The sequence below is a fragment of the Podarcis pityusensis genome, assembly GCF_964106645.2.
Source record: "Podarcis pityusensis genome assembly, chromosome: 7".
Taxonomy (NCBI): Eukaryota; Metazoa; Chordata; class Lepidosauria; order Squamata; family Lacertidae; genus Podarcis; species Podarcis pityusensis.
The window spans coordinates 22,463,673-22,491,229 of NC_138031.1; the positions used below are offsets into that span (position 1 = coordinate 22,463,673).

Sequence of the window (27,557 nt, forward strand, 5' to 3'; positions counted from 1 at the left end):
TAGTAAATCCAGTATCAAGCTCAGCCTCCCCCTCCCGTGACCACCATCTGCAATATGCTGATAATGATACTTGCAGCATTGTTTTAATGGTTACAAGAGGATAATGTATCTAAAATACCTGAACATTCAAAAGTGTTCTATAAATATTAAATAATACAATGAGTTAATTAAACAAAAATACATTAGTTTAATCAATTAAGTTGTAATTCTCCTATTTTTTCATACCACATTTGTTAGTTTAAGTTTATTTTATTATATTTATATAATTGCTTCACACATCCAAAAGGAGGTCTGAAGCAGGACAGCAAAAATACAAAATACAATATGCAATGAAAAATTCAAAAATTAACCTAGCAACATGTTTTAAAATGTATTTGTATCTGTTTCATATTCACATCATGATGTCTGCATCACTCACAGATAAACAGGTGGACTTGGTTCCTAAATGGGTTAACTTAAGTAAGTTTCCACACCTTCCTCCTTCCTGCAGCCCTGGCAGAAACCTTTCCAGAGGGTTGATGACCCTCCTAAACTACATGGGATATCAGCAGCATGGGGGGGGGGTGTCCCAAATTGAGAAGTCCACTGCCCACTTTTGGCAATTCCCTCCTCTGTACACCAGCCCTCTGGAATAAGTTTCATGTTTCACTATGTACAGGATTGCACTGTAACTTAATTAAAATTAGGCTCCAAGCCATAATTAATTAAAAGGGAAAAATACAAAAAGAAATTATGAAAGAATTATCCTTACAGAACTTATTCAATAATTCAGGGCAGGATTCTTATTTGTATTGTTTATATCAAGTAGCCACTTAAGTAAAATAAAATTAACAAACAATATGCATCTTCTGACAGTACAAATGCTCACATAATTTCTTGTAGGACAACTACCTACTATATATTTTATTATTTTCAGCCATTACATATCTGCCTTACAATATGTCCCACCGTAGCTAAATACTTTTTTAAAATAAAATGAGCTAAGTTCAGAACAGAAGGAAAAATCAAAGCACAAACAATTCTCGGATAAGCTAGATCATCAGCTCTTACTGGTTCGTTTCACATTTTTATTGTTTTATTGTAATATTGGGTTTTTATCCTGTATACAACCTTGTATTTTATATGAAGTTGTGGTTTATAAATATTTAATTAAAGAAATAAAATATGTACGTTTTCTTCTTTCCTGCCTTGTAAACTACCCTGTGATCTTTGTATGAAGGATGGTATAGAAATTTAATATATAATAAATAATAAAAATAATACTTCTTCTGAAAGTTATAATCTAAAAAAATATTTTCATTAGCTTGTTTACTTTCATAAATCATATCATAATTTACAAGTGACGAAGCGAAATATTGAAGAACGGTGTATCTTGTGTAAAATTCTGAATATATCCCAGGTTATGGAAGTATTGTGATTAGAGCATAGCAAGCTGAGAGCCAGAATGCAGTCTAGGGCAAACTATGAATTACATGCTAAAATATGTAACAACATTCCATCACCTAAGCATGCATTTCCTTCTAGTTTCTCTGTTCTAAATTTCAGCCAGGTGACTTTGCTTTAGAAATAACAACAGTAAGCCAAGTTACGGCTTACCACTGGTGTGAGAATGTGTGTGCCCCCAGAAAAGAATTTGCAGCTACTTTGTTTCTCCCAGGTCCTTTTCACTGCTGTGTCATGCTAAGATGAACCAAAGTTTGCCTTAGCATGCCATTTGAATCTCTGCTTGTAGCTAACAATAAAAGAAAAAGCAGGGGTTCAAGCCAGCATACCAAAACACAATATATGGAAAGCAAAGTACAACGAATGTATTCGTCACAATGTGCCCACTATTACAAGGCATACAGTACATGCAAGCGGTACTCCAGAATCATCAACGTAAGTACAATATTACAATTACTAATGTATTTTCCACCAAATGATATGCATGTAGAAGCCTGCTTAGATGATGTGTCTGCTTAGCCAGATTGGGACAGAAGTCTTCAGTCCAGAAAACCTATCTATTGCCTTGGAAATCTCACCAAAATTCCACTGAAATCCACAGGACTGTTTTCATTCACCGTATTCTCATCTCATTAATCTATTTCAAGATCCCTTTGTAAGCAATATTTGACAAAAGTGTTTTTGTGATTATCTACTTGATTCCATCTAAGAATTCCCAAAGCACAAATTAGGACAATAACAAAAATGATACAAATTGCTTATGCAAACCACCTAACTAAATAAATCATGTTACAGATGCTGTATTACTGAGGTGGGAAAACTCAAGTGAGATTTCAACTGCTCATTTCCCCCTCCCCAAAAGATACAATATTACATTGTGAAACTTATCGCATTTCAACAAGAAATCAAATAAACAGTGTAACAGTGTAAATAAATCCATGCGTTGGTGAAAACTTCAAGAAGTACTTAAGATGTGCAAGAAAAATGTGGAAGTTTTCTGCAATAAACAATAAAAAAGATTGTTTTGGATCTTGCTAGCTCCACTGATAGCTTATCATCTCATAAGCATCTCACTCTCCAATACCTGAAGGCATTGACCCCATTGCACTTCAAAACCTGGGTGGATGAACTTCTGGACCTGGAAACCAAAAAACAAATAATATTTCGTAGATGTGATGCTAGGACTAAATGCAATGGTATCTGGTCTGAGTTCTAAGAACTCTTTGAGTCCTGATTTCCTCACCCACATTTATTGGTGTCTCTTCTAGTTCCCCTTCCCTCCCCCTCCCTATATTTGCCAAGTTTTCATCATAGCTTTGGAGGGAAGGATATCTGGGGAGGTGTTTACTGCTGTAGGTCCTTTACATACAATCTTTCAATAAACAACAAATAAAATGATTATTTAGCATACCAAAGTTATTTATTTTAAAACATATTATATAGAACTACAGCATTCACTGGGACTTCTGAAGACATTTACTCATTGGCCAGGATCTAAAGAGCTTCTTTGTGGATGCCCAAACATAGCGGGGAATTAATCGACTTCCCCAACTTAAGCAACAAGGAAGTCCCATGCCATTTTGCAACTTCCTTTTGAAATGCCCCTTAGTTTCAAAAGAAGTTTAAGTGTGGCTAAAGAATCTGCTACTTGAGGAAATACAAGTTCAAAGCCCCATTTGGTGAGGAGAATAGGACAAGATGAACATTTTTCACATCCATGCCTAAATATATGCACATTTCTTTATTACTCTGAAATGAAATTCTTTAGTGGTTCAGAAATCCACCCCCTCATGAGTAAAACTAGATCCTTTGTTTGGTTCAGTGTTTTAAAACTAAGTATTAAAAGTTCTGCAATTTAGTGTTTTAAACTGATTGAACCTTAAACTTAACATGCATCAAAATGACATAGTGGTTTTAATATTATAATTAGCTTTGGGCTAAATATTTACTAACGATGAAATTGTAACAACTAGTGCAAATAACATGTTTTATTTCACTTTGACTTCAGATGTTTTTACAACTGATAACTGGGCTTGAGTTTTTTAGGGCCCCACAAGACTTGGCTTCTTTTGCTGTTATCCCTCTGGATATATTATTACCATTAGTTAAATTACTAAACACCAACTATAATACAAAATGCTTTACTAAAGTACTAAATACTTTAAATAGCAAAGTAGTTAAAATGCAACACACTTGCCATTTCAGACAGAAAATGGGATGATCCATATAAAATAACTGGATGATATGCATAATTACTATTTTTGTCTCATTAATCAAGCAAATAAAAAATCAAGATATCAAGATATCAAACTGCACTGCAACTAATACTAGCTAAGTGACTCAAATTTACACTTTTAAGAATCACAATAACATTCTAAAGTTTATAAATCTATGGATGGTGATACTCTGTTTAAAAGCCTGGATATTAAAAATCAGATATACTAGACCCTTTAAAAAAAAATAAACCTAGTTGTTTGTCATAAATAATTTAAAGCTCAATTTACTTTTTAAAAGTTTCTTAATACTCCCCATAAAACGAATAATGTAAAAATTTAAAAGTCCATGTATTATTTAATTCTTTACCTTCTGATCAGCCACTGCACATCTGGAAAGTCAGGAGCATCAAGTTCCCGAGAATGCATCAATTTCTGTGCAGCCTACTGCTTCATTTAATCCTTGTAGCTTTGAGGAAACCATGTGAAATGTCACTTCAATTTAGGAGCCCAGATTTCCAAACAATTTCTTCATAAACCTTTCCTCACCTCCAAATACAAAATATCATGCATCTGGCAGAGGAAAGGTAAACTATATAAAATAAAACTAAAATTTATTTGGGCCTAATGCTGACCCAGTAGAGAAGCTGTGGAGAGCAGGAGAGAAGGGTTACAGTTTAATGCTGTTACTATGTGCTGTATATAGCTGGAGGTCAAGTAAGAACTTACCCTATAAGGAGGATTATGGTACTTAGCTGATTAGTGCCTTGCTACAATAGTATTGCCTGCAAAAAGGACATCACTAGGCATTTTTAAACTGTTCAAAATGGTCTAATTCTAATGTTATATCAAAATATTTTAATATGTTTACACTCTTGCACTGAAACAGGTTTAAAATCCCTACTGGTGAAAGAGCTGAAAAACATTTTTAAAAGCTTCTTTTCTGAATAATCTATGGCACACTGAACTTATTTTTCCAAGTTAGAAGATATGGGTAAATAGAATTTAGGGGGATTTTTATGGAAATGAGCATGAAAGGTAGTAAACCTTCATATAAGGTAACGCAAAGCAAATGAATGTAAAGCCTATGCTCTGGGCCTAAAAAAAATAAAATATCTACACCTTCTCAACCTCAAATATCCAGCCTTCCCACACTTGTTTTAAAAATTAAGGAGGATCTAGTGCAAAGACAAAGTGGAATAAAGGAAAACACTATACTTTATGCTTTTATGATGACCCCAAAGCAATTCTCACATGAAACATTTGCTTTAGGGGAACTGATCCTATTTATTTCTTATTTCTGTATGCGTGGTGGTAACCACCATATAGAAGGAACCATATTCAAAATGCCACACTGATTTTTAGTAATACGCCTATGGATACACCAGAGAAAAGCAGCCATGTGTTAGAAGTTTCTAAAAATAGTGTGTGGACAAAATCAGATTGTGACCATGCTTCTGTCTGTATGGCACTACCAACAAGAGAGACAGGAATAAGCCAAACAATCAAGTGCTGAAGGTGCTCCTAACAATAACTTAAGAGTTCTCTTCAATATTAGGCTCAGCCCTAGTTGCTTGTCTAGGCAGGACTAAAACTAGTGTCACTAGCAGCCCATGGTGTGGGGTGGAGACATCATCCTGATACAGGGTCGGCTGAAACTCACCTGGATGAGCTGGTGTGGGACAGGGTGGTGGCAAGGTCAGGGCTGCCCCACCCCAGTACAGATGAACTGCCATGATGCTGGTTTTAAGACGGCAGCTCCATGGCTCCCATCCACCACACGGACTGCTATTGACTACCACAATGCAGTACACATGTCTGATGGCAGTGAAAGCTGCTGAGAGGCTCAGCAGAACTAATAGATATAATACACTTCCCTATACACTCTGCTGAGAGGCTCAGCAGAACTAATAGATAATACACTTCCCTATACACTCTGCTGAGAGGCTCAGCAGAACTAATAGATATACACAGGCAAGCATAGGTCATCAACCAAGATGATCTAGACAGTCTCAGTCCCAAAACTAGGCTGGAATCTGGAAACTGGACAAAAAATGTTTCACTAATACACAAATGGGGCCTGTAACAAAATGTTGCCAGTGTCACAGGAGTATTTTCTGTTCAGAGTCCAACCACTTCATTCCTTCTCTAGGTCTTGGCATGGCCCCATCCCAACAGTCAGCATTCTATGTCCACTGCTTGGTCCTCATTGGGCAGTGTGAAGTGGAACCTGTCATTGACACACACTGTTGTGAATATCTGCACGAAACTTCCCCAGCAGTCAAGGTCAGGATAGAGGGCACACCTTCTCTCGCAATGTGCAGAGATGAAACAGAAACACTGAGACAGAGGTGGGGGCTTGAAGTGGGGAGAAAAGAAGAGGACAGTTGAAGATATGGCTGCAGGAAAAGCCCTGCTGTGTTTTGTCCACATACAGGCAAGGATGCAGCAGACAACCCAATGCTGACAGGCTAAGTAGAAGATTGGCAACCTCATTCTCTAGGAAGCCAAAGGGAAGGACACAAAGATGATGAAAGAAGCAACACCACAGCCTGTGTTAATTCTGTACAGAAGCCAGACTAGGAGAAGGGGAGCTGGAATCTAAGCACAGTTGGGTAGAGCTGCCCATATGAATTCTGAGAACAAAGAGCTCTCCAGGTCTACTCTGCATAAAGAGTGGCCCAGCATTCTGAAGAACCTCAGTGTGGATAGAGGGGAGACCACACCACTGCGAAGTGTAACAGGCAGGTGGGGGGGTTCCCCCTTTAAGTTTTTCCTTAAAATAAACATGCTTCTGTAAATCTTGAGATTCGCTTGATCATTCTGATATCTTTCTCTTGCATGGTGCCATTGTAGCTACATAAGAAACACTACTCAATAACCTGAGATCACTACTAGCATATGATAATACCCAATTATAGATGTGCTGCCACCAGATGCTTCAGCATCTCAACCAAAAATATTATTCAGAATGAATAAAGAATTTTATTATTATTATTATTTATGGAGGAGTTTGGTGAGAGCTCCTTTAACATATATGGCCCCCTTGCCCCCCGGTCCCATAAGAAAATCCATATAATATCCATTATTTTAGACATTCTTCCTCCAGAATCTTTAATCAGCCAAGATGGCAAAAGTACAGAGCATTGGCTTCTGACTGTCAAGGACCTTCTCCACTTCCTCAGGCTGAACAAATTCATAACATAACAGGCACTTCCTGGGCATCCACAGAAAGATATGCTTCATGATTACTTTAGCCATTGTCCCTGTTTTTCAACATTGTACCAAGCTTCATAGAAAACCATGAAGTCAACAGGCAGGAGATCACCCTTAGAAGCAACTGTATTAGCTAATTGACTCATTTCCACATTATAGAAGTCAACCAGGATTTTGACAGAATTGCCAGTCCCCGTAATAGAAAACTCACCCATCCCAAAGGCTCTCAGTAATCCATCCAGATCGCCAAGATCCAATAATATGAATAGGCCCCCAACCCACTGAGAGTCCTAGAGAATATAAATCCTATCAGGTCTATGTTTCTTTGATGAAAGAATTACATTAAAGTCCTTCACTCACAGATTACCACCATCCAGGCCAAAAGAGTTAGAAAGTCAGAAATACACCTTGCAGCATGGATGGGATGGAAATCAGTTTTTCCAGATGCTTCTAGATTGCTGGCCATCCTGGCTGGGGCTGATAAAAGTCAGGCATCCAACAACTTTATACTGTAAATGGCCTTGTGATCTTTGGATGAAGGGCAGTATATAAATTTAATTAACAACAACAACAAATTGAAACAGACCCATTGCAAACATGGTGACCGTGAAATCTTTAGCAGTTTTAACCAAAGGGGCCTTGATTATCGTTCTTTATTTTATTAATTTATATATCACATATGCCAAAATGGTCACTACAATCACCCAAAACAACCAACACTGGGAAATCCATTGCTACACCATGTGAGAGGACTTGTGCATTCATGCTGTTTGTGTACTTTTGGGGACATGGGCTAGCCATTGTTAAACACATAAATGATACTGGACTACATGATCCCTTGGCCTAAATTCAGTGTAACAGGGTGTGGGCGTGGGTGTGTAAAAAAGTCCTTCAAGGCTTAATCCTAAATTCAATTTCATTGCCAGTAAATGATCAAATTTTATGATGGCTAACAAACACCCTACCCACTTTGAAATGTGATCTTATACTGCCTCTGTTCTGACTTCATATTGAAATTATCTAGCTACTTCTATTGAGTGGAATTTCTTGAATCCCAATTCTATGCATCCTCATCAAAAGTTAATCCCATTCAGTTCAATACATTTAATCCAAAATAAATGGGCATAAAATTGAAGTTCTAATTAATTATCCCCTCAACCATCAAATTAAGCAAGTGATGCTTAGATTAAAATTTACAGAATGTGAAATTTTTGCTTACTGAACATTTTGGGGGATACGAATGAAATGAAAACAAAAGCTGAATTATGCATTTTGACTTTCTTGTATTTTAATGATGACAGCAGTAGTGTAAGGATGGTGGTGGTGACTTTCTTTCTCCTTTGAATTTTCAGAACCCATGAGAGCAGGGTTAGATGAGGCTTGACTACAAAATGAAAACTAATTATAAAAGATATGGATACTTAAAGTGGGCCTGCTGATCAAATATTTGTTAACTAGTTGAGAAAGAATACCTAAGTATTCACTTCTTGGCTTCACATAAAAGAGCCTCTGGCAGTCTTGCTAAACAAGGAAGTCATGTCAGCTTTGAGATTGGTAGTAGGAGGTCTGTGACATTGAATAGAAAAGAAGATGGAGGAGGTGTTGAAACATGCTTCTTTATCATATAAATACTATAGCCAACTTGACGTTTCTTAAATATTTTTCAAAATATTTCAAAACATAAAACACTTTAAACTAATAGATTCAAGGTTACAATCCACAAAACGAACATTGAGATGTGCTGCTAGTTCTTTAGTATCTAACATTAGATGAAAGGCATGACACTGCATCTATGAACAGGACCAGTGTAGTGGCATCATTGAGCTAAAGCAAAGGATAAGAAGATATGAATTTTGAGCATGTGCTGCTGCTAAGCAACCCAACTGAGAAGTAAAATCCACATCTTCTCCCTCTGAGTCTTTTCTCCCTAGGTCTCCATGGAGCCTTAAAAGCAGCCATTAGATTGTGTGGGGTGGAGGCAGGATCTAGAGATGAAGAGGCACTGGAATCTACAGAAGAGCCAGTTGCTGATTGCAAGTCTTTATATTAAGGCGGTTTCCTACTACTGTCAATTGACGTCGGAGTCCAGCTGTCAGGTGTCAGAACACACAAATATCCAGAAATAACTCAAACACTAACTTGGAGGGAAAGCAGCTGGCTGAGTGAGTAGAGCAGTATGAGATCTGGCCACTGTCACTGAACTAAAGTCCAGCAACTGGGGACAAGACTCTGCGTGGGCCTGCTTGTTGCAATCCTGCCTTTTGACCTTTGTGTGGTAATAACCCAGATGTCAGTTCCCTGCTCCATACCACTGTCTCACCTGCTTCCTCCAGGCTCCCATGCGCTCATCTTTGCCAGGGCAGGAGCATCCTGGGAAAGGACAAGTGAGCAAGTTCCTACCTTCCTCTGCAAAGGTGCAGAGAGGAAAAATACCATCCCTGCAATTCAGCTGGGCTACCAAGTTCCTTTGGAGAGTGCCTATGGAAGGCAATCCTGTCCTCCTTTCTGGCTTCAAGCTGAGTTTTTTCTGCCAGTGTGATCCTCCAGTGTTCCAACTACCTTGGCAGTGCAGTGTAACTGAGAAACAATCTCTCACCCCTTGTCCAAGATCCAACATTGGAACAGGAGATGAGGTTATCCTCATGGCCAAGAAAAAGATGCCATTAAGTGTGGGGGGTCCGATAAATCAGGTGTTTGGCTGACTACTAAGGTCAGTTAATATTTGTAGTAAATTACAAATTACAAGAGGCATAATCTTGTGTTGCTTTTCATTAAAGTAGATTGTTTCAAATACGTTATTTTAAAAACTCAAATAAAGTTATCTTTATCATTAATATCTACAGGTTGTGGGCATATTCTTACATAAGTATGCCTACGGAGAACAATGATTAAATTACTAAATGCAGAATTAACTATTGTGCTGATAACTTTTATATTAATAGCTAATGTTTACTTACTTGGACTGAATATATGTACAATGACCGCTCCCAACATTAAATGGGGGGCGCCTTTTGCGTGGTCGCGCGCAGCCCTCCGGATCCCAGTGCGGCTCCCCGTAGTACGGGCTGGCTTCGCCCTCCCCAGGCTGGATACCTGGAGGTCTCCGCCTACCTCAGCCAATCGCCCAATCCTGCCTGGGGAGGCGTTGCCAGGGGATCAGCTAGGTAAGGGGAGGGACCGCCCTGCCCACACAACGGAAGGTGAATCTTACCTGTGAAGCGTCAGTTGGCTCCAGAGCTTACTTACTTACTTGGGCAGAATATATGTACAAAAAGAATGCATTCTCTGTTTACGCTGAAACTTGACATTTAAGATACATATTTTAAGACCTACCTATTTTTGTGATTGTAATTTGTTTTAAAGTCTTTTAATGCTGTATTTTAAATTGTTGTAACCCACCATGGGCCTTTAGGGTAAAGCAAGGATAATATAAGAACAACAACAACAACAACATTCAAATATTTTGCATAGAGTTTGAAAGGATGCAAGAAAAGCTCACTTAAAAATATCTATCCATAATAAGAGTTCAACATTAAGATACAGAAAGAGAAAATGGACATGCAATTGGAAAAAGGAACTTGCATGTGTTTTCTTTTTTCCTTTGCTGTTACATATGCCAAAGTGGTTAAAGGAAAATGTTTTCACTTTAGAATATAGCTTTTGCTAGCTGCTTGTAATGCTTTAAGCTTGGCCTCTGTGTTAAAGACCAGCCCTACTGATGACTCAACCAGCTCAAATGCACAGGCATATGTCAAATGCCATTTTGTAACAGTGAAAGACAGTTATTTCTATAGATACTCTCATGTCTCCTGCTCTGGGAGAAATACGAGTATCCTCAAAATTAATCATAAAACATCAATACTGACTTAGCTTACAATGTCAGAAGAGTTGTTCAGTTCGGATATCATATTTTCTCATCCCAGTCCTGGTCCCCTGTCTTGTGAGGATTGCGCCCCTCCCCTCCCCATGTTCATGTTCTATAACCAGTTTACTATTGCAGTTTAATCAGAGCTGACTTTGTCAAAATAGAGTTGGAGGGATCCATCTTGAGGGAAGTGGATAACAGTAACCTCTAATTAGTTTTCAGTTGCTGGGGTTAATGGCATTTTAGGGGGCAGGTTTAGATGGGGAAAACAGTGCAGAGGATAGAATTAAAACTCCTCCCACAAAACACAGCTGCTCCAATAAAATTCAGGGCTCCACATGGCAGCTTTGAAACTAAAATTAAAATGTCATGAGATCTAATCAAAGATCTCACATGTCACATGTAGTTTGGTCCTACTGCTGATGTTTAAACACGGCAACTGGAAAAGCAAGCATATTATTGTGAGGCAGGGAATTTCATTAGAAGGGGCCATTTTGATTTTATTTTGATTATGTATTTTAGTGATTTTATATTGTGATTTTATCTTGTAAACTGCCCTGAGACCTGTGGGTATAGGGCAGTAAGCAAGCAAGTAAGTAAGTAAGTAAGTAAGTAAGCAAGTAAGTAAGTAAATGGTAAAAGAGACAGGCAACAGATGGTGAATTTTGAGGCTTAACAAGGAGAGTGCCAATAGACCAAAGACAAAGGAGTATTAAAAAGGGGAAATAGGTGCATAGAAAAAAGGAGCAAGGCTGTGAAATAGCCATTTACTATTGGCTGGTTCATCAGTATCAGGTGTAACATGGCTGCACTTCAAGGTACATCAGTTAATGGGGAAGATCATATTTTGTTCAGGAGTTTGGGGGCAGAGAATCACTTCTGGTTACCAGTAAATTTACATTTATGCTAAGGTTCTACGTGGGCCAATCGGAACGTATGGTTTCATTTTTATGTTTAAAACCCAATGGCTTGGGATAATCTTCCAACATATTTCTAAAGAATTGTTGCTTCACAGAAGATGGAGGAGATATCGCTGGGAAAATAATGAAAGAACAGCTTTTCACATAAATCCCAAATTTCTGGGAAAATAAAGTTGAACAAAAGGTTATGCTATGTTTGATACAATGCAATACATAATGCTTGTGAAAATAATGTTGTTGGTGATGAGATCTGTCTAGCCTATGCAACAAAATTTGATAGATCTTTTACATAAAGTTGCAACTATGCAAATTTATACTTGAACAGTCTCAGTGACCTGGACCACCTGGACCATGAAGAGAGAGAATCTCCTGGTGATTGCAAACTTTCATATTCATACAACTTCCACTTAAAATATGGAATTGTAAGAAGTGAAATATTTTGTACCCATCTAATGCTAAACTTCTGCATTAGTGGGAGAAATCAGCTATGTGGTTATTTCCCCTGCCAAACAATTCTCTTTGGAGTAGCTACACACTGAAATATATGGCATTCTCATTCCCATTGATTGAACAGCACTTTGCTGTGTGACCACACTATTAACTCATATTTTAAGGGTAGCTTTTCCATTGCAAAATGTCATCTTTAGTTTCAGATGGCATTTGTATTAAATCTGCATAACAGTTTTTGAAATCAGCAATGCTTCAATAGCTTATAAATAACTAATAACACACTTAAAGCACAATGAAACCTGAATAATGCCTTTCTTGATCAGTAATTATAAAAAGCACTTTGTTCCCCAGCAGAGCTGAACTGAATACCATATATGAATTTTAATTTTGCACATTGTTGCTGTTGATTGAAAATTCTATTCAACCATCCAAGCATTCAAAATATGTGTTAAGTAAAGATCATCATGCAATTTGCTTGAGCTTTTCGCCCTTCACAGTGAAGATTGTCAGGTGAATATTTTTTTCTCTATGAAAATAAGCTAATACTAAAAGAGAGAAATGAACATTGTCATACCTCTATAAACCATGTTTTTACATGCAAAAATGTTTCTTTTGCCATAGATAAATGTACACTTTATCAAGCACAGTAATGACTCTACAATATTATTTTAGTTATATAACTGATTCCCTATCCCAGCAGCATTGCAAACAATTTTTGACACCTATGCATCATCATATACATGGTTAGTGATCTCAGTTCTCCAAGAGTCTGTCCATACATAGCCAAATGGTACATCCAACATAAGAGGGGAGCATCAGCAGGCTTGATCTGAAATAGTTAAAAAAGGAGCTGTATCAGCGCCTCCACTGTCCCTTGCACTCCTCTGTTGAGGAACCCAGAGTAGCCTGCACGCCTCACCTGGCCACCCAGAGCAGGGTGGGAATTTGAATATGTGCAGCATTCACCTTCTGAAATTCTTCCCCCTAAATAGTCAAATGAGTCCTGTCCCATTTGAGTTCCAATTTGGACTTCCTGGATTAAGCTATGGATTAATGGTTTTATAAGTGGGAGAATATCCAGTTTTTCACACATTTTCAAATATTTCCATTCCTTCCTACTTCCTTCCAAGTGAAGACAATAATTCCTCTTACTAATTCGGAGGGTTTGGGAAGGGTACTCACTGTGTGAGGAAACCTTGCAACGGGTCTGCCCTAAAACCAGGAAGCAGCAGAAGTCAGGAGAACTTGTATTCAATGGAGAACAACTGATTAACAACTTGACATAGCAGGTAAGACTTACTGCACAGACAATACTAAACTTCCAGCTAGTTCCCACGGAGGAACACCCAGAGAGAGGAGGGGAGTTTGTTGCAGACTAAGTATGTTTTTTATAGAGACAAGTCATATTCACTATAGATCATAGTTCAAAATGATTGCACTCTAACAAAACTACAGAGAATACACACACCACGTTTATCAAGATCTGATATTTATTTTAATAGAACCATCTTCCTTCTGTATGTGCAGTCTTCCTCACTGATCCATATTTCACTGAGGATTAAAAAAGACCCTTTCTCTTCCAGGAAGCATATTGAATGGAGGCAGTGTTTGCTATATGTCTGATAACTGCAACACTTTTCCTCTGAAGTAAAATTAGGCACACTTCACTTTTATACATCCCCCAAAAAACTTTACTTTGAACGAAACTGAGAGTACATATTACTTGCCCTAAAACCTAGAGCAATTAGTCAGACACAACAGGCAGCCTAGTTCAAAGGCAGGCAAGAGTGCAGCTTCTCTGTGCTGGAAATTATTGCATGATCCAATCACACCCAGTGCAGGAATAGGACAGAATTACACATCAACAATGGAAGCTGATTGGAAGGAGCCAAGGGCAGAACAATGAATTATGCACAGATGTATTGGAAAGTCTCTTTTGCAGCTGAGCTCACATCAGCCTTACTTATTTAATTAAAGTATTTCTTGTAGCACAATAGCTGTCCTCTAGCACACCTGCGTGTTCCAATACAGAGTTCTGTAATTAATACAGTATTATAAAGAAGTACTTCATCCATCCATAATCATACCCCACAACTTTATACAGGAAATATCTTGTGCAGCAGGACAAAGAATATCTAAAATTCCTCTGCTTTGCCACATACTTCAGGTTTGAAAACACAGCAGGAGGAGGAAGGAGTTGCATGGCAGGAAATATATGGTAGGTTCCCATGAAGTTTAAATAAAGAGGAGTGAGAACTAAGTGTTTGCTGTAGTGCTGATTACACCAACCCCACAATACAGCAAGTGAAACACAGGATACCATCTAAGGGAAATGAAATTAAAAATGTTTGTGAGACTGTAAAAGGAAAAATGCAAAAAAGGGGGAGGTGCAAAGAGACAGAGCTGAATACAGGGCTCTATTTACATCTTATCTTTTGCAGCAAAACTTGACACGTTTACCAAGGTAATGGGTAAAGGCATTTGTATGGGGAAATTGGTGGGCATGGGAGGCAGTTAATCATTCTCCTCCTCCCACCTTTTCCTTTCAGTAGGTTACCTGGAGGCCAGCTGAGGGAAAACAGGTTAAACATTACTGGAAAGGGCTTTAAAAATGGTTTGTTTATAAATATTTGTAAACCAACCTAGGATCTCATTTGATAAAGGATAGCTTAAAAATAACATTAGTATTCAAATAAATTTATGGGAGGCAATCAATGGCTAAGCAACCCACAGTTGACATTTCTCTGGAAATGATCTGCATTAGCACTGCAAGGCAGACATGGGATTAGGAACAATAGAAGGCAATGTGTAGTTCCATCCCAATTTCAGCCTTGCCAGAGAAGCAGCAACAAGGTTTAACACCTCCCCAATTCTCAATGCCTGGTTCACAAGCACCATATTACAGTGGTACCTCGGGTTACATACGCTTCAGGTTACAGACTCCGCTATCCCAGAAATAGTACCTCGGGTTAAGAACTTTGCTTCAGGATGAGAACAGAAATCGTGCTCCGGCGGCGCGGCAGCAGCGGGAGGCCCCATTAGCTAAAATGGTGCTTCAGGTTAAGAACAGTTTCAGGTTAAGAACGGACCTCCGGAACGAATTAAGTACTTAACCCGAGGTACCACTGTATTTATCTACTATGTGCAAAACAGATTCCTTTGCTTTGTAACTGCCTTCAGAAGTGACTATGGCCAGATCTTGAATATCTTCCCAAAACAAGTGCAGAAACCTTGATATCTGGTCTGTATCTAGATAATTTCTGCTTGTTTGTGATATGCCAATGCCATTAGCTCTTAATTAGATGAATTCAACTTCTTGAAACTGGGCAGTTCCATGCTAGACACTAATTAAGTCTGTATCACTACCAGAAATTCTGAGACCCATCATATTCCTGCCTACAACTTAGCTCTATTTCTGCCTCAGTTTCACTACTTGGCTCTCACCCAGCACAGCTATTGACTCTGTCTCTGGATTATCTCTGACTTCCTGATTCTGACCCTGCTTGACTCTTGTCCTGGCTTGTGACTGCTGCTACATATTTCAGTAACCCCTGACTCATTGGCTCTGAGCCCTACTCCTGTGCCAGGTGGTAGCTGGAGTTCAATTACCACTGCTCCTAAAGGAGGTTTTCTATGGCCCTGACAGCTTGTCTCACTGTGTTCCATCAAACAAGGTTTTGAAAGAATAAAAGAAAAGTCAGTCAGCAGAGCCAGCAAAGAATACACACCAACATAGCTCAATGCTGATTTAAAACCAAAAGAGCAGAGATACAAAAGAGATCTGTGTGGAAGAAAATTTTCCATTTGTTTAAGCTAGCCTGGATTCTTAAGGCCCACAACTACCGTTTGCAGTAAACCATCTTTTCATTACAAAAATGTTTTAAGAATGCACTTCCTTTTCCATTATATCTTTTTGCCATGATGCAGCAAAGTGAAACAGCAGCAGAAGCTCCATCCCTTCAGAGTGCTGTTACGGCCTTAGTATTATGTTGCATTTGTCTGTTGTGATAAAATTTGAGTCTACTGGCAATACAATTTATAAATGAAAATAAGATATGGAGGAAATAAAATATCTTAAAAATTCACAGGTGTGGGGACATAAAGATCAACAGTTAGGTGTTTTTTTTACAACTATCAAAACCAACTCCTCTTCCCCCGACACATTTGCTTCAACGTAATAGTTTTATAGAGAATCATACTTTTGAGTTAGGGCATTTAAATAAAATCCCTAGTCCAGGTACTCTCTCTAATGGGTATGTATACTCTGCAACTTCACACACAAGGTATGGTGAGTTCACCCCTGCATTGCACAACCCTCTAGGAGCTCTCTGGTAGTTCCAAAAACAACAACAACAACAACAACAACAACAACAACAACAACTTCTTCTTCTTCTTCTTCTTCTTCTTCTTCTTCTTCTTCTTCTTCTTCTTCTTCCATAAAACTGTGCCTCCAACTCAAAGACAATCCAGGAGAGACCCAGCAGAAGTAATGGGATCATGCTTCCCCTGTCTCTTCCACAGCTAAAGTCATTCATCAGGACAACCAAGGCTGATTTCATGCCAAAATCAGACCTGAACCCTGATTGGAATGGGTTCAGCTAATCAGTTCCCTCCAAAAGTGTTTGCAGATAAACCATCACTACCCTCTCAATTACCTTACCTAAATAAGGGATTATTGGCAGACACACCACCACCTTCTCCTTCAAGCTGGTGGGGAAGCACCCTAGCAAGATGAGCAATGGTCAAGAAGGCTTAGCCACAAGCACTTTGCCCATGTTCTCAGTAACTGGAACTGATCCCACAGAACTGAATAGATGACTCACCAGATACTAACTGTGGCATCAAGATCAGCATAAAGATGAGCAAATTTGTTCCCTAAGTGCCTAGCAAACTTATCTGAGCAGGTCTTTGATTCTTTCAATGCCCTATTAAGTGGGACAGGCAGTAACAACTTTTTGACCTCAAGAAAGCGCTCTGCTGGGCAGCTACTTGACAATGCTCCACCTGTTTCACAATGGATTATGCATCACTTCTGCTCTAGCTATAGCCCTAGACTGCTTTATCTCTCCTAGCTCTGAGGAATACCAAAGACTACAATAAGCTCCAGTGTCACAGCATGCAACCTAGTATGACCATGTGAATAGCTCTCCTCAGCTCAGTGTTCAAAAATTAGGTAAGGTCCTCAACAGAATCAGCAATTTTGGCTACTGGAAAATCCCCCATAGCATTCAGGAATATATTAGATTCCATAAGTCTCCAGGGGCAGACCACTGTGGTGGAGAGGGGACTAAGGCCATAAGCTCAAACTTTACCAGATAGTGGTCTGACTATGACCACCTTCCAATATCCAGACCATAGCTGTCAACTTTTCCCTTTTCTTGCGAGGAATCCTATTCGGAATAAGGGAATTTCCCTTAAAAAAGGGAAAATGTTGACAGCTATGATCCAGACTATCCCATGTGCCCTGAAGTGAAGACCAAATAGAAGATGTGCCCCTCCCTTTGTGGGACAATCCCGTAGTTGTGCTGGTGGCCATGAAGATGTGAACTAGTCCAGGCAAGGCCTCAGCATGAAAATTAAAGTCACCCTGAACAGTCATCTGGGGATTCTCCAACACCACACTTGATTCCAGCTTGGCCAGAGACGTTGTGGTGCAGAAGGGTAGGCAATACACCAATCTGTTTCATTGTCCTAACAACAGGTACAGGCTCTCAAGGCTCACTAGAAGTGAAAGAGTTTTCTGCTAAACAGAATAGATGTTCTATAGACCACAGTGACTCCACTCTCCCACTGTGGATAGTGCTGCACCAAGAACCCCAGCAGGCAGAGCCGAGTCAAATCCACTCTACGCAGCTTGCCAACCTCAGTCTCAGTTGTATAAGCCAGGTCAGCTCCTTCATCAATAATTAAATAATGGATGAGGGTAGTCTAATTACCTGGCATTGAATAACAGCTAGGGGCCTCAATAGCCAAGTCACTAGTTACATGCAAGGTAGGATCAGTAGAAAGGATGGCCTGAAGCCATTGTTCCTCTGTTTCTCGGATCACCATGCCATATCATACTCTCTTGGAAATAACTTGTCGCAGGATGCCCATAACCACCACCCTCACATATCACACTGCTTGTTCTGCATCAGACATCATAGGTTTCACCACAATCAGAGTACAATATTTGACACAATAACCACAAAGCCAGCACACCAATGGCAACATACACAATTAACTAGCTAGCTAGCTAGCTAGCTAGCTAGCTAGTTATCCAGAATAACCAAATGATCCAATATTGTAACCAAGAACTCATCATCTAAACTCTTGTCAAATTTGTTTCCTTCAGTATCCCCCACTCACACTTTACACACTCTTTCACTCCTGTCTCTCACTCAGCAGCAGCTCATCCTCTCCAGAATATTAGAGGGTGGTGCCCATACTCTCATTGCTCCCCAAGTATCACTGCTTTAAGAACCACCCCGCATGGTGTTACATCTACAAGGGTGACATAGCAGTAGCAGCCTACTGCTCCTTTGTGGTGGCGCCTTTTATAAGGCTATGGTCAAATCAGACTGAAAAAGGCCCTCTGTTTCCAGTCTTCTTCACCTCCTCTGAGGTTTTACAACAAATCAAGGCAAGTGGGTTGTGGGCAATAGGAAGGGCCAGGTGAAAGCCGTAAAACACCCCAAGTCTCTCCCCCCGCTCATTTCTCACCACCTAGTGAAGAGTTCCAGTAGTGCTCTTCTAGGACATGGTATAGCACCATGGTATAGCACTATTAGCACCATGTATTTTGAGAAGAAGTATAAAAAGATTATTATGGTGAAATAATATGAAAACAGTGCACTGAAAATGAGGCCATGTTAAGAGTGTTCCAGTTTTATGCAATAGTTTTGAAGATACAGTGGTACCTCAGGTTAAGTACTTAATTCGTTCTGGAGGTCCGTTCTTAACCTGAAGCACCACTTTAGCTAATGGGACCTTCTGCTGCCGCTGTGCCACCGGAGCACGATTTCTGTTCTCATCCTGAAGCAAAGTTCTTAACCCGAGGTACTATTTCTGGGTTAGCGGAGTCTGTAACCTGAAGCGTATGTAACCCGAGGTACCACTGTACAACTTAAAGAAAAGAATCAAATAGTCAGTGCAATACTGCAAGTCTCTTATCAAATGAAAATAGTGGCAATACACTTTCAGGAATCAGAGTGACACAAGAAATAAAGTGAGTAAAATACAATGATTTCAGCCACAACATTTTTAGAAGGATCAGACACTTTACTTAATTTCTTTTTCACAGTTTAGATACAGTTCGTTGTTGGATTTGTGGAAAGTGGACTATCCTTACACAGTAGTTTCCATAACCACTACTGTTGGTTCATGGTGCATTTACATTGTAAACATATAAGATGTGTGTAAGAAGCAGTTCATTTTGGATTTTTTGTTTGTATATAGAAAAACATTTTCTACAGAAACAGAAAATTGCTACGGAAATATAGCACAATGACAATACTGTACTGGATATCACATTGTAACATTGTTATGAGTCAAAAAAGCAGTGACGTTTAGAGTACAATGTTTTGTCATTCTTGTTGGCGTCCTTCTGTCTTGAGAGACACGGGAGTGCGCCTCTGGGGGTGAAGTCAAACTGCTGTGTTAGTGGCACCAAAGTGACCCGCCGGGGCGCAAGCCTGGGCAGTATGTATGGCAATCTTGAGCTGCCCAGATGACAATCCCCCCTCTTGGCCTCGCTGATGTAGTCCAAAGTAAAGCAAAACAATATGTTTGGAACTAGCTTGGCTGCAAGAGTTGCCAGAAGGAGGCGTACAAGGCGTCATCCAACCGTCTTAGGGACCCACTCCGGATTAGCCTTTTCTTCTCCCAAATTAAGTAATATTATTATTAACATAATAATCCTACAAGGGTAATCCAGTATTATTTTCTCCCCAAGGCTGAGTCAAATCACTAAACAACTGAAAAAGAAGCATGGAAATTCATAGTACAAGGCCAACCCTGTGGTATTTTTTAAGAAACATGTCTTTCTTTTCAATAGAAAGACTTTGTAAATAAGAAAACATCAAAACAAAGCTCTCTGCTGCTTCTCTGTCATGCACAGTGCCTAAGAATAATCATTTGACTTTTCTCAGGAACCATTAGTTGTCTTATGCCCCTCTGTGGCCAAACATGCACCTTCTCACTGTTAGCAGCAGGAATAAAAAAAAAGAGATGAGAAAGAAAGCTGGGCATTAAAGGCACTATGTTTTCATCCTCAAAGGACAACAAATGAGGTCAAATGCAAAATGCATAATTAGAGTTAGGTTCTGTACAGTTTGTAACAATTTTCATCACCAAAGATACCCATTCTTATGCAATGATACGTTCATCTGAATATGCCCAAAGCACTTCTGAACTCCATTGCAGTGCAAAGAATACTGCTGCAAATAGAGCTTCTGACAACCTAATGTTAGCTGGGTTTTCATTCTTTGATGAAAGACTAGCATTCAGAAAGGCCAGTAAATATAACCAAAATTGAAGGGTTTTCTGAAAACCACTTTAATTAAAATTAAAGATTAAATAAACCAAAGCCCACAGGACATTAGCGTCTTACCAGAGAATCTCCCTATAAAACTATATTGAGGCAAATGCAGGCACTGAATTAGGACCTTGTTACAATTCATTTTTAGAAGAGAGTAAGATAATTATTCTATTTTTTCCCCTTTACCACCTTTCATTTCCATTGCAACATGGGAGACGCAAAAACAAGTTCATTCTATGCACCAGCTAAAGCAAAGACATCATTCTTCCAACAAGGGGATTTTATAATAAAATACAATGACTAAAATAAAGAATACATCCAGACTAGTGCACATTATTAGCTTGTGTGTGCAACTGCCGTGGGCCTGTGAGCAAAATTGTGCTGCTTCAGCAAGATGGAGTTAGGAATGTTAGGAAAGTGACACATGTTTGGGAGTGCACGGCATACCACAACATCACATGCATGCAGGCCAGAATAGCAGTATATGCAGCAGCATTGCAGTGTAGTTAATAGAAGCAAAAGGATTAGCTATAAAAGAAAGCCCCCAGTTAAATATACAGCTAATAAAAGAAGAGCCACTCAGTAAGCTTCCTAACTGTGGAGGAGGAGGCACTTCAATAAATACTACTGCTAGCATGCAGTACGTGTGAGAAGGCAACACATATTCAGGATTCCACAAAAGACAAGCGTGTGTGTCTAGCACACTCCAGGAAAATAAAATTTAATGCTACATTACCAGTACAAAGCAAGTACATGCTGGCTGCACAAATTTTGTATTAACATTTTTTTATTCAGTGCCTACCGGTCAGCAGCTCTCTCTCTCTCTCTCTCTCTAGTATAAAATACTAGCTACAAATAAAATCAAAACTGTCAAGGAACCCTTCCTACTTAACCACTAAAAAAATTAAAAGCTACTTTCTTCTACAATTTGAATATAAATGATTTGTTAAAAGCATTTGCATGTCCCCCTGTTAAATGTTCTTTTTTAAAAAAAAAATGCAAGCTACTCATTAATTAGTTATGAACAAAGTAACAACTGCACAATCCTAAGCATGTTTACTTAAAAGTAAGTCCCACAGTGTCCAATCGGGCTTACTACTAGGATCATGTGCATGGGATTGCAGTCTAAATATATTTAAAGGAGAAGGGCTGCACAATCAGAAATAAAAAATGGATTTATTGCAATAGTAAGCAGAAAAGAGTAACAAATAAGATACATGTAAGTTGTTCATAATTGTTAATTTAATTCAAAACAATTTACCAACAAATCAATATGTTCTTCAGTTTATTATTGATAATAAGACAACTGAAATAATTTATAGTTCCTTAAGTGACAGGAAAAGAGTTACTTACATATGTAAGTCTTTAAAAGTTTTCAACTACTGTAGTAACACTATAAAAATGCAGTCACTATAGCAGGCATGCATGGCTCAGCTTGTTCCTAATACTACATATATACCATTGTTTGGGGGGGGGGCATAAAAAGAGCTTCTTCCCTAAAGCACAAACTGACATGGACAACTAGCTCATGATTCTTTGAAGAAGTAAAATAAGCCTCAGACTAAAATATAAACTAAGTTTAAGGCCACAATTCTTCTCTTATTAATCATTCTCATGGAATGTGCTTACTGCTACATCTAAAGCTATTTTAAACACAGTACAAAGATTTACAGACACAAAAAGCATACAGAGAAAAGGAATTTGTGTTTTTCCAAAAGCAAGCATGCAGCCTGCTGAGTGGGAACTGCAACAACACACATGAGCAGAACAGAATAGGTTTGTGGGTGCCTGAGAACAGTCAGCTAGCCTGCAGGCCTTGTGATATGCACTTTAGGGGTATGCAGTGTTTTAGACTAATAATCTGTAGTTCAACCATTTTTATTTCAATTTGTCAAGTTTTGAAGAAATGACCAGAAAAAAAGCCCAGGGGGAAAAACTCTACAACTTGTGATCTTCTAAACTGAACTATCTTGCAACACCATTTACTAAAACCTGGCTGCATCATTGTGAAAGCTTGTCAGTTTAATTATTGGCAATAAAAAGTGATGCAAAACTTGTTTTGAAAAAGAACCAAAATGATGGTGGGTACACAGAAGAGGAAAGTGCTAAGGACAATAATCAATAATACCATAATAGCCTTGTAATTAACAGCAGTTTGTGCTGTTTAGGGGGAAGTGGAACATTTCCCAAAATTCTTTCAAATAAAAAAGATGAAGATTCCTTTGCTGTTCAGAGTATTACTTGCTCCCTATTCTAGAACACTTATGACAATGCATTGCTAATCTAAAACTATTGCTTGCTTTCTCCCTTGTTCACCTTCACACATCCTTTCAGCTAAATATTTTTTACTTGCCTCATTAAATACCTAAATATTTTTTAAAGTTCTAAATGCCATTTATGCAGGGAATGCCTACTGATTAAATGCCACAAAACATACCAATTACTAGAAAATGCAGGATAGCATTAAATACATGTAAGAACCCGAAACAACCACCACTCACTTTAATCAACAAACCTTTCTTCCAATCACTTCACTAAAATAACAATGAGAACCCATAATGAAATAGTGTTCGAGACTGGTTGACCTGCTGCAAAACATAATCTAATCATTCATAATGGATATACTTAAGATAGTTATGGAAATGTGCTAAGCTCAGAAACAACCTCTTTCCCTCCCAAGGATATTCCTTCTGCATATTTTTGTGAAATGTATGCAGGACTGCTAATTTACACCCTATAGCAAATTATTTACGGTCAAGTGGTCACAACCTTGTGCATTGCCATTTTCAAACAGCAATGATTTTGCCTCACAAATATTCCATGAATATTTCATAAGTGCATGGGATCTATACTTACTGCTACCTATCTGATCATGCTAGTTAAAGTGCTTCAGAATGTACCCACATTGCAGCTTGCACATTTTTATTGCAGTAATGCAGTCATTTAATTCCTGCATAACAAGTTTCATTTAAATATATTATGCAAAGCAACAGATAACTAATGAAAGACTAATTTCTGCTATACACATCTTAATATTTCAAGGTCTGATTATGTGCAATTACTAACTGAAAAGCAAGCACATGCACATACTGCTGTCATGAACGTTCCAGTGCTGAAGGGGGAAATGCTACAGTCTTACTTACCTAGCATTATCCAACGTTTGTGCAAAAATATCATTTTGTAAAATATTTGGAGGAGATGAGAAAACTCCATGAAAATGCGATAATACAGAATTGCAGACCTGGCGCAATGTCTCAAATTGCATTTTTCTCTCTTCCCTTCTATTCCTCCTTACCACCTGTGCAAAAACTCATCTGTTTTGCAGTCACCATCAAATGCAGACATGCCAATCAAGTTCCACATTTCTCCTGATTTCGATAAAAACTGTGGCTAAATGAGCAAGGGTTGATAGTTAATTGTACAGTCATTATTCTTTTAATTCAGTCGTGGAAGATTTAGCACCCGTACTGCTTTCTCTTCACGGTAGCAAGAATTCCAAACAGCAGTGAGCTTTCTGGGCATTCCCAACTGAAGTGTGAAGCTGAGCTGCTTTCATGTACTCTACTCATATTTCTCTAAGCCTCTTAAAAACACGCAGTGAATAGATGCTGTCGTCAGGAGTTTCTGCACATCTGGCTGCCAGCAATAAAATCTCAGAAGTAATAAAAACGAGGACAAGGCATCTTCACACAGTTACTACTGCCTGAGAGGAGGAGGAGGAAAGGGGGGGATTTCTGCAGCTTCTCCTCCTCCTTTCCTCTCCTGTAAAAATGACTAACACCAATGACAGCGTACATAGGTCTCCCCCTCCCAGCAGAACAAGGCAGAAAGACCCCTCTAAAAATAGCAACCATATTCTTCAAATGATAACATGTAGCAATGAGAATGTAACAATAGGTTCTTTGTCTTCACTTTTTGAAAAGCTGCATCATATCTTGCATAAGATAAAAGGCAGTTCTGTCCTTTGCCAGTTTAATTTATTCTCCGTAGACAGCTAAAAGTACAGCACACAGCCTACTCTTCATTATTGTTCTATTACTTACTGCACATACTGTGCTCCAAGCATTGAAGCAATGATTTATCACACAGATTTTCAAATTCTCCCCAAATAATTTGCCACTTAAATATACTGTGGGCTCCGAAAGCTCCAAAAGCAGAAACCTGCAGCACATTTTGGATGCTTGCTGCATTCTGTTCACTAATGTTAACAGCAATCAAACCAATCAAGTGCTCTGTACCAGTCTATCCGCTTAGCAAACTATAGGATTGTAGACCTATCACTCCAATACATGTACAGTGCAGCAAGGCAGTGACTTGCCTGCAAGACTATTCATCTAATGGAACACAGTTAAAGGTTTGGTAGTGTGCACAGCAGAGAAAATCTAAAATACAACCATCCATGAATACAAATTATCATCCCACTGCTATTCACTCTTCTTCTGGACCAAACTGAAGCTTATATATGCCATCACTATCATAGGGGAGTATGCCAATTAATAAGATTTGCCTTATAATATTAAATACTGCATGCTGAAAATCAGATATTCTATCAGCCACTTGGAAACTCCCTATATAAAATAAAATACAGTAAGGGCTATTATGAAAGCCTGTGCACGGAAAGCAATTTTAGCCCCTAAGGAAAAAGGAATAAGCAGGTTTACAGCTAATTAAGGAAGTGCACTGATAGGCTCAAAAGGGAACCCCTGCAGAGCCAAATGAATGACAGCCACAATGCTCAGTGTTTCAGAGTGAATATGGAAAGATGAGGGAAACACAGAAGAAACAGGGATACCCAGACCATGAAAAATAAGGTGTTTACACTAAAACAGGTTAAATAATATATAATGTCAACATTAATCAGTTAACTGAAAGAACTAAGTTATTGATTTGATTTTCTAGCAGCATGTTTTAGTGAGTCGTGCTCATATTTACCAGATGAAGGTTTGTCAAATAAAAAGTGAGCAGGTCTGAAGTATAGTCCCCCCCCCCTTATAGTGGATCAACACCATGTTTTAGATAAGCTTGCATTTTCTCATAATGATACTGAAGCGAGGCAATTTAACTGTTCAATACCATTGCCAATGTTATTTGCATTCCGTGTTCATGGCAGGTAGTTCCATTTTGATAGCGTTCAAACATTCCTTATTAAAAAGTAACCACATATTTTCTTAAAATTCTCCAATAATAAGTTGATCAGATACCCATCTGCAGCAGGAGAGGAGTAGCAGCTGGGACAACTGCAGAGCATGTTAGACTTTGACCATATTTCTGCTCTGTTTTGCTGCTGCTCTCCCTGAAAGGAGGAGATGTCAGACAATCTCTGGAGGACCCAGGCCCCCTGATTTAAAGCAGTTGGTCTTGACACTTGACTTCGGGGTGGGGTGGAGTGGTTAAGAAAAAGAAATCACAAGTTTGATATGAACTAGGGCTAGGGAGTGGGGTGTTGGTGCTGAGTTTTGATGTTTATCTGCTAGTGAGTAGGAATACTGCTTTGTTTATTTTTGCGTATTGCTAAAGTCCCCCCCCCCAATAGGTTGTATAGGATATTAATGTATTATAGGATCCCCTCTTCCTATGGTATAATGTATAATATATACGATTTTCAATATAAATTGCTTGGGCACCCTTGGATGACAAGCGACAAACAAGTTAAATAAATAAATAAATAAATAGAAAACTGAAAATCATTTCCATTTTTACATTTTTGTCTGCATATTATGACCACAGATGTCATAGTGATCTAATGTCTACATGAAGTCGCTAGTAGAGATCATTGCGCATTGTAGTTTATTGTCTATTTTAATTTTTTAATGTTTTAACTTATCATTGTTAATTATTTTTATCAATAATTTTATTGCTTTACCTCTTTTTTTCAAACTGTTCTGGGGGTGGGGAGTTGTTTTTTACAATCCCACAGTGAACAATTCTATGAAATTTAAATAAATATAGATTGAGGTCCAATTTTTAATTGTTTTAAGTTCCCATTAAATCAATAGGACTTTAGTCATGACTAACTTTTCATATAGATTTCAATGAGAACCAAGTGCAACTAGTCTGGCTCTAATCCAAAGTTTCACACTGGGGACTCACGGAAATATTATTGTATTGCTATTTCTTGTTAGATGTGAATAAATTTAAATATCAAATAGACAACAGATTTAATTATGATCAATTAACAAATATCTGCATACCGCAGTGTGGATCAAGAGACATAGTGTGACTCACAAATCATTCAATGCAATTCCAGGGCAATTTCAGAAAGCAAATCTAACGTAGTGTCCTCTTTTTGCCCTCCTTACTCTCCCATTCAAATATTGGTGAAGAAGGTAAAACCAAAGAAGGAATGAAAGTAATATATGGAGGATGCAATATAGCTGGACTCTGGGGAAGAGAAGCAAGAATATTCTGGCTAGAAGAGAGAAAAATGGAGCTATGGTACTGTTGGGCAAGAAGAACTGATAAGAAGAAGAAGAAGAAGAAGAAGAAGAAGAAGAAGAAGAAGAAGAAGAGTTTGGATTTGATATCCCGCTTTATCACTACCCGAAGTAGTCTCAAAGCGACTAACGTTCTCCTTTCCCTTCCTCCCCCACAACAAACACTCTGTGAGGTAAGTGGGGCTGAGAGACTTCAAAGAAGTGTGACTAGCCCAAGGTCACCCAGCAGCTGCATGTGGAGGAGCGGAGATGCGAACCCAGTTCACCAGATTACGAGTCTACTGCTCTTAACCACTACACCACAATGGAGTTATTGGGGTGGGATGGAAAAATAACATAAAAGTGAAATGCTTTTTGAGCAAAGGAGCAACAGCAAGAAGACTCTCATTAGAATTTTTGTACAGGTCTATAAAATTTGGCCAGTCTTATCAATCAGTTGTTACCAGAAAGTAAAGACAATTCTTAAAAGCTACCTAAAAATGCATTCTTCCTTTTACA

At 38.6% G+C, this 27,557-nt stretch overlaps 1 protein-coding gene across 42 annotated transcripts in view; it reads right to left on the reverse strand.

The window, feature by feature from the left end:
* RIMS2 (regulating synaptic membrane exocytosis 2) overlaps positions 1-27,557 on the reverse strand; it is a 350,853-nt gene that overhangs the window by 210,367 nt on the left and 112,929 nt on the right. For 2 of the 42 annotated variants that reach the window (XM_081013742.1, XM_081013743.1), the window contains exon 1: positions 23,769-24,345. The exons of 36 other annotated variants lie outside the window; for them this stretch is intronic. In XM_081013742.1, the coding sequence (XP_080869868.1) occupies positions 23,769-23,890 (122 nt within the window). In that variant the 5' untranslated portion in view covers positions 23,891-24,345. Of the gene's footprint in view, positions 1-23,768; positions 24,346-27,557 lie in introns of those variants that run through there. 4 more of the 42 variants (XM_081013753.1, XM_081013739.1, XM_081013744.1 and 1 more) reach the window with 3 other exon arrangements.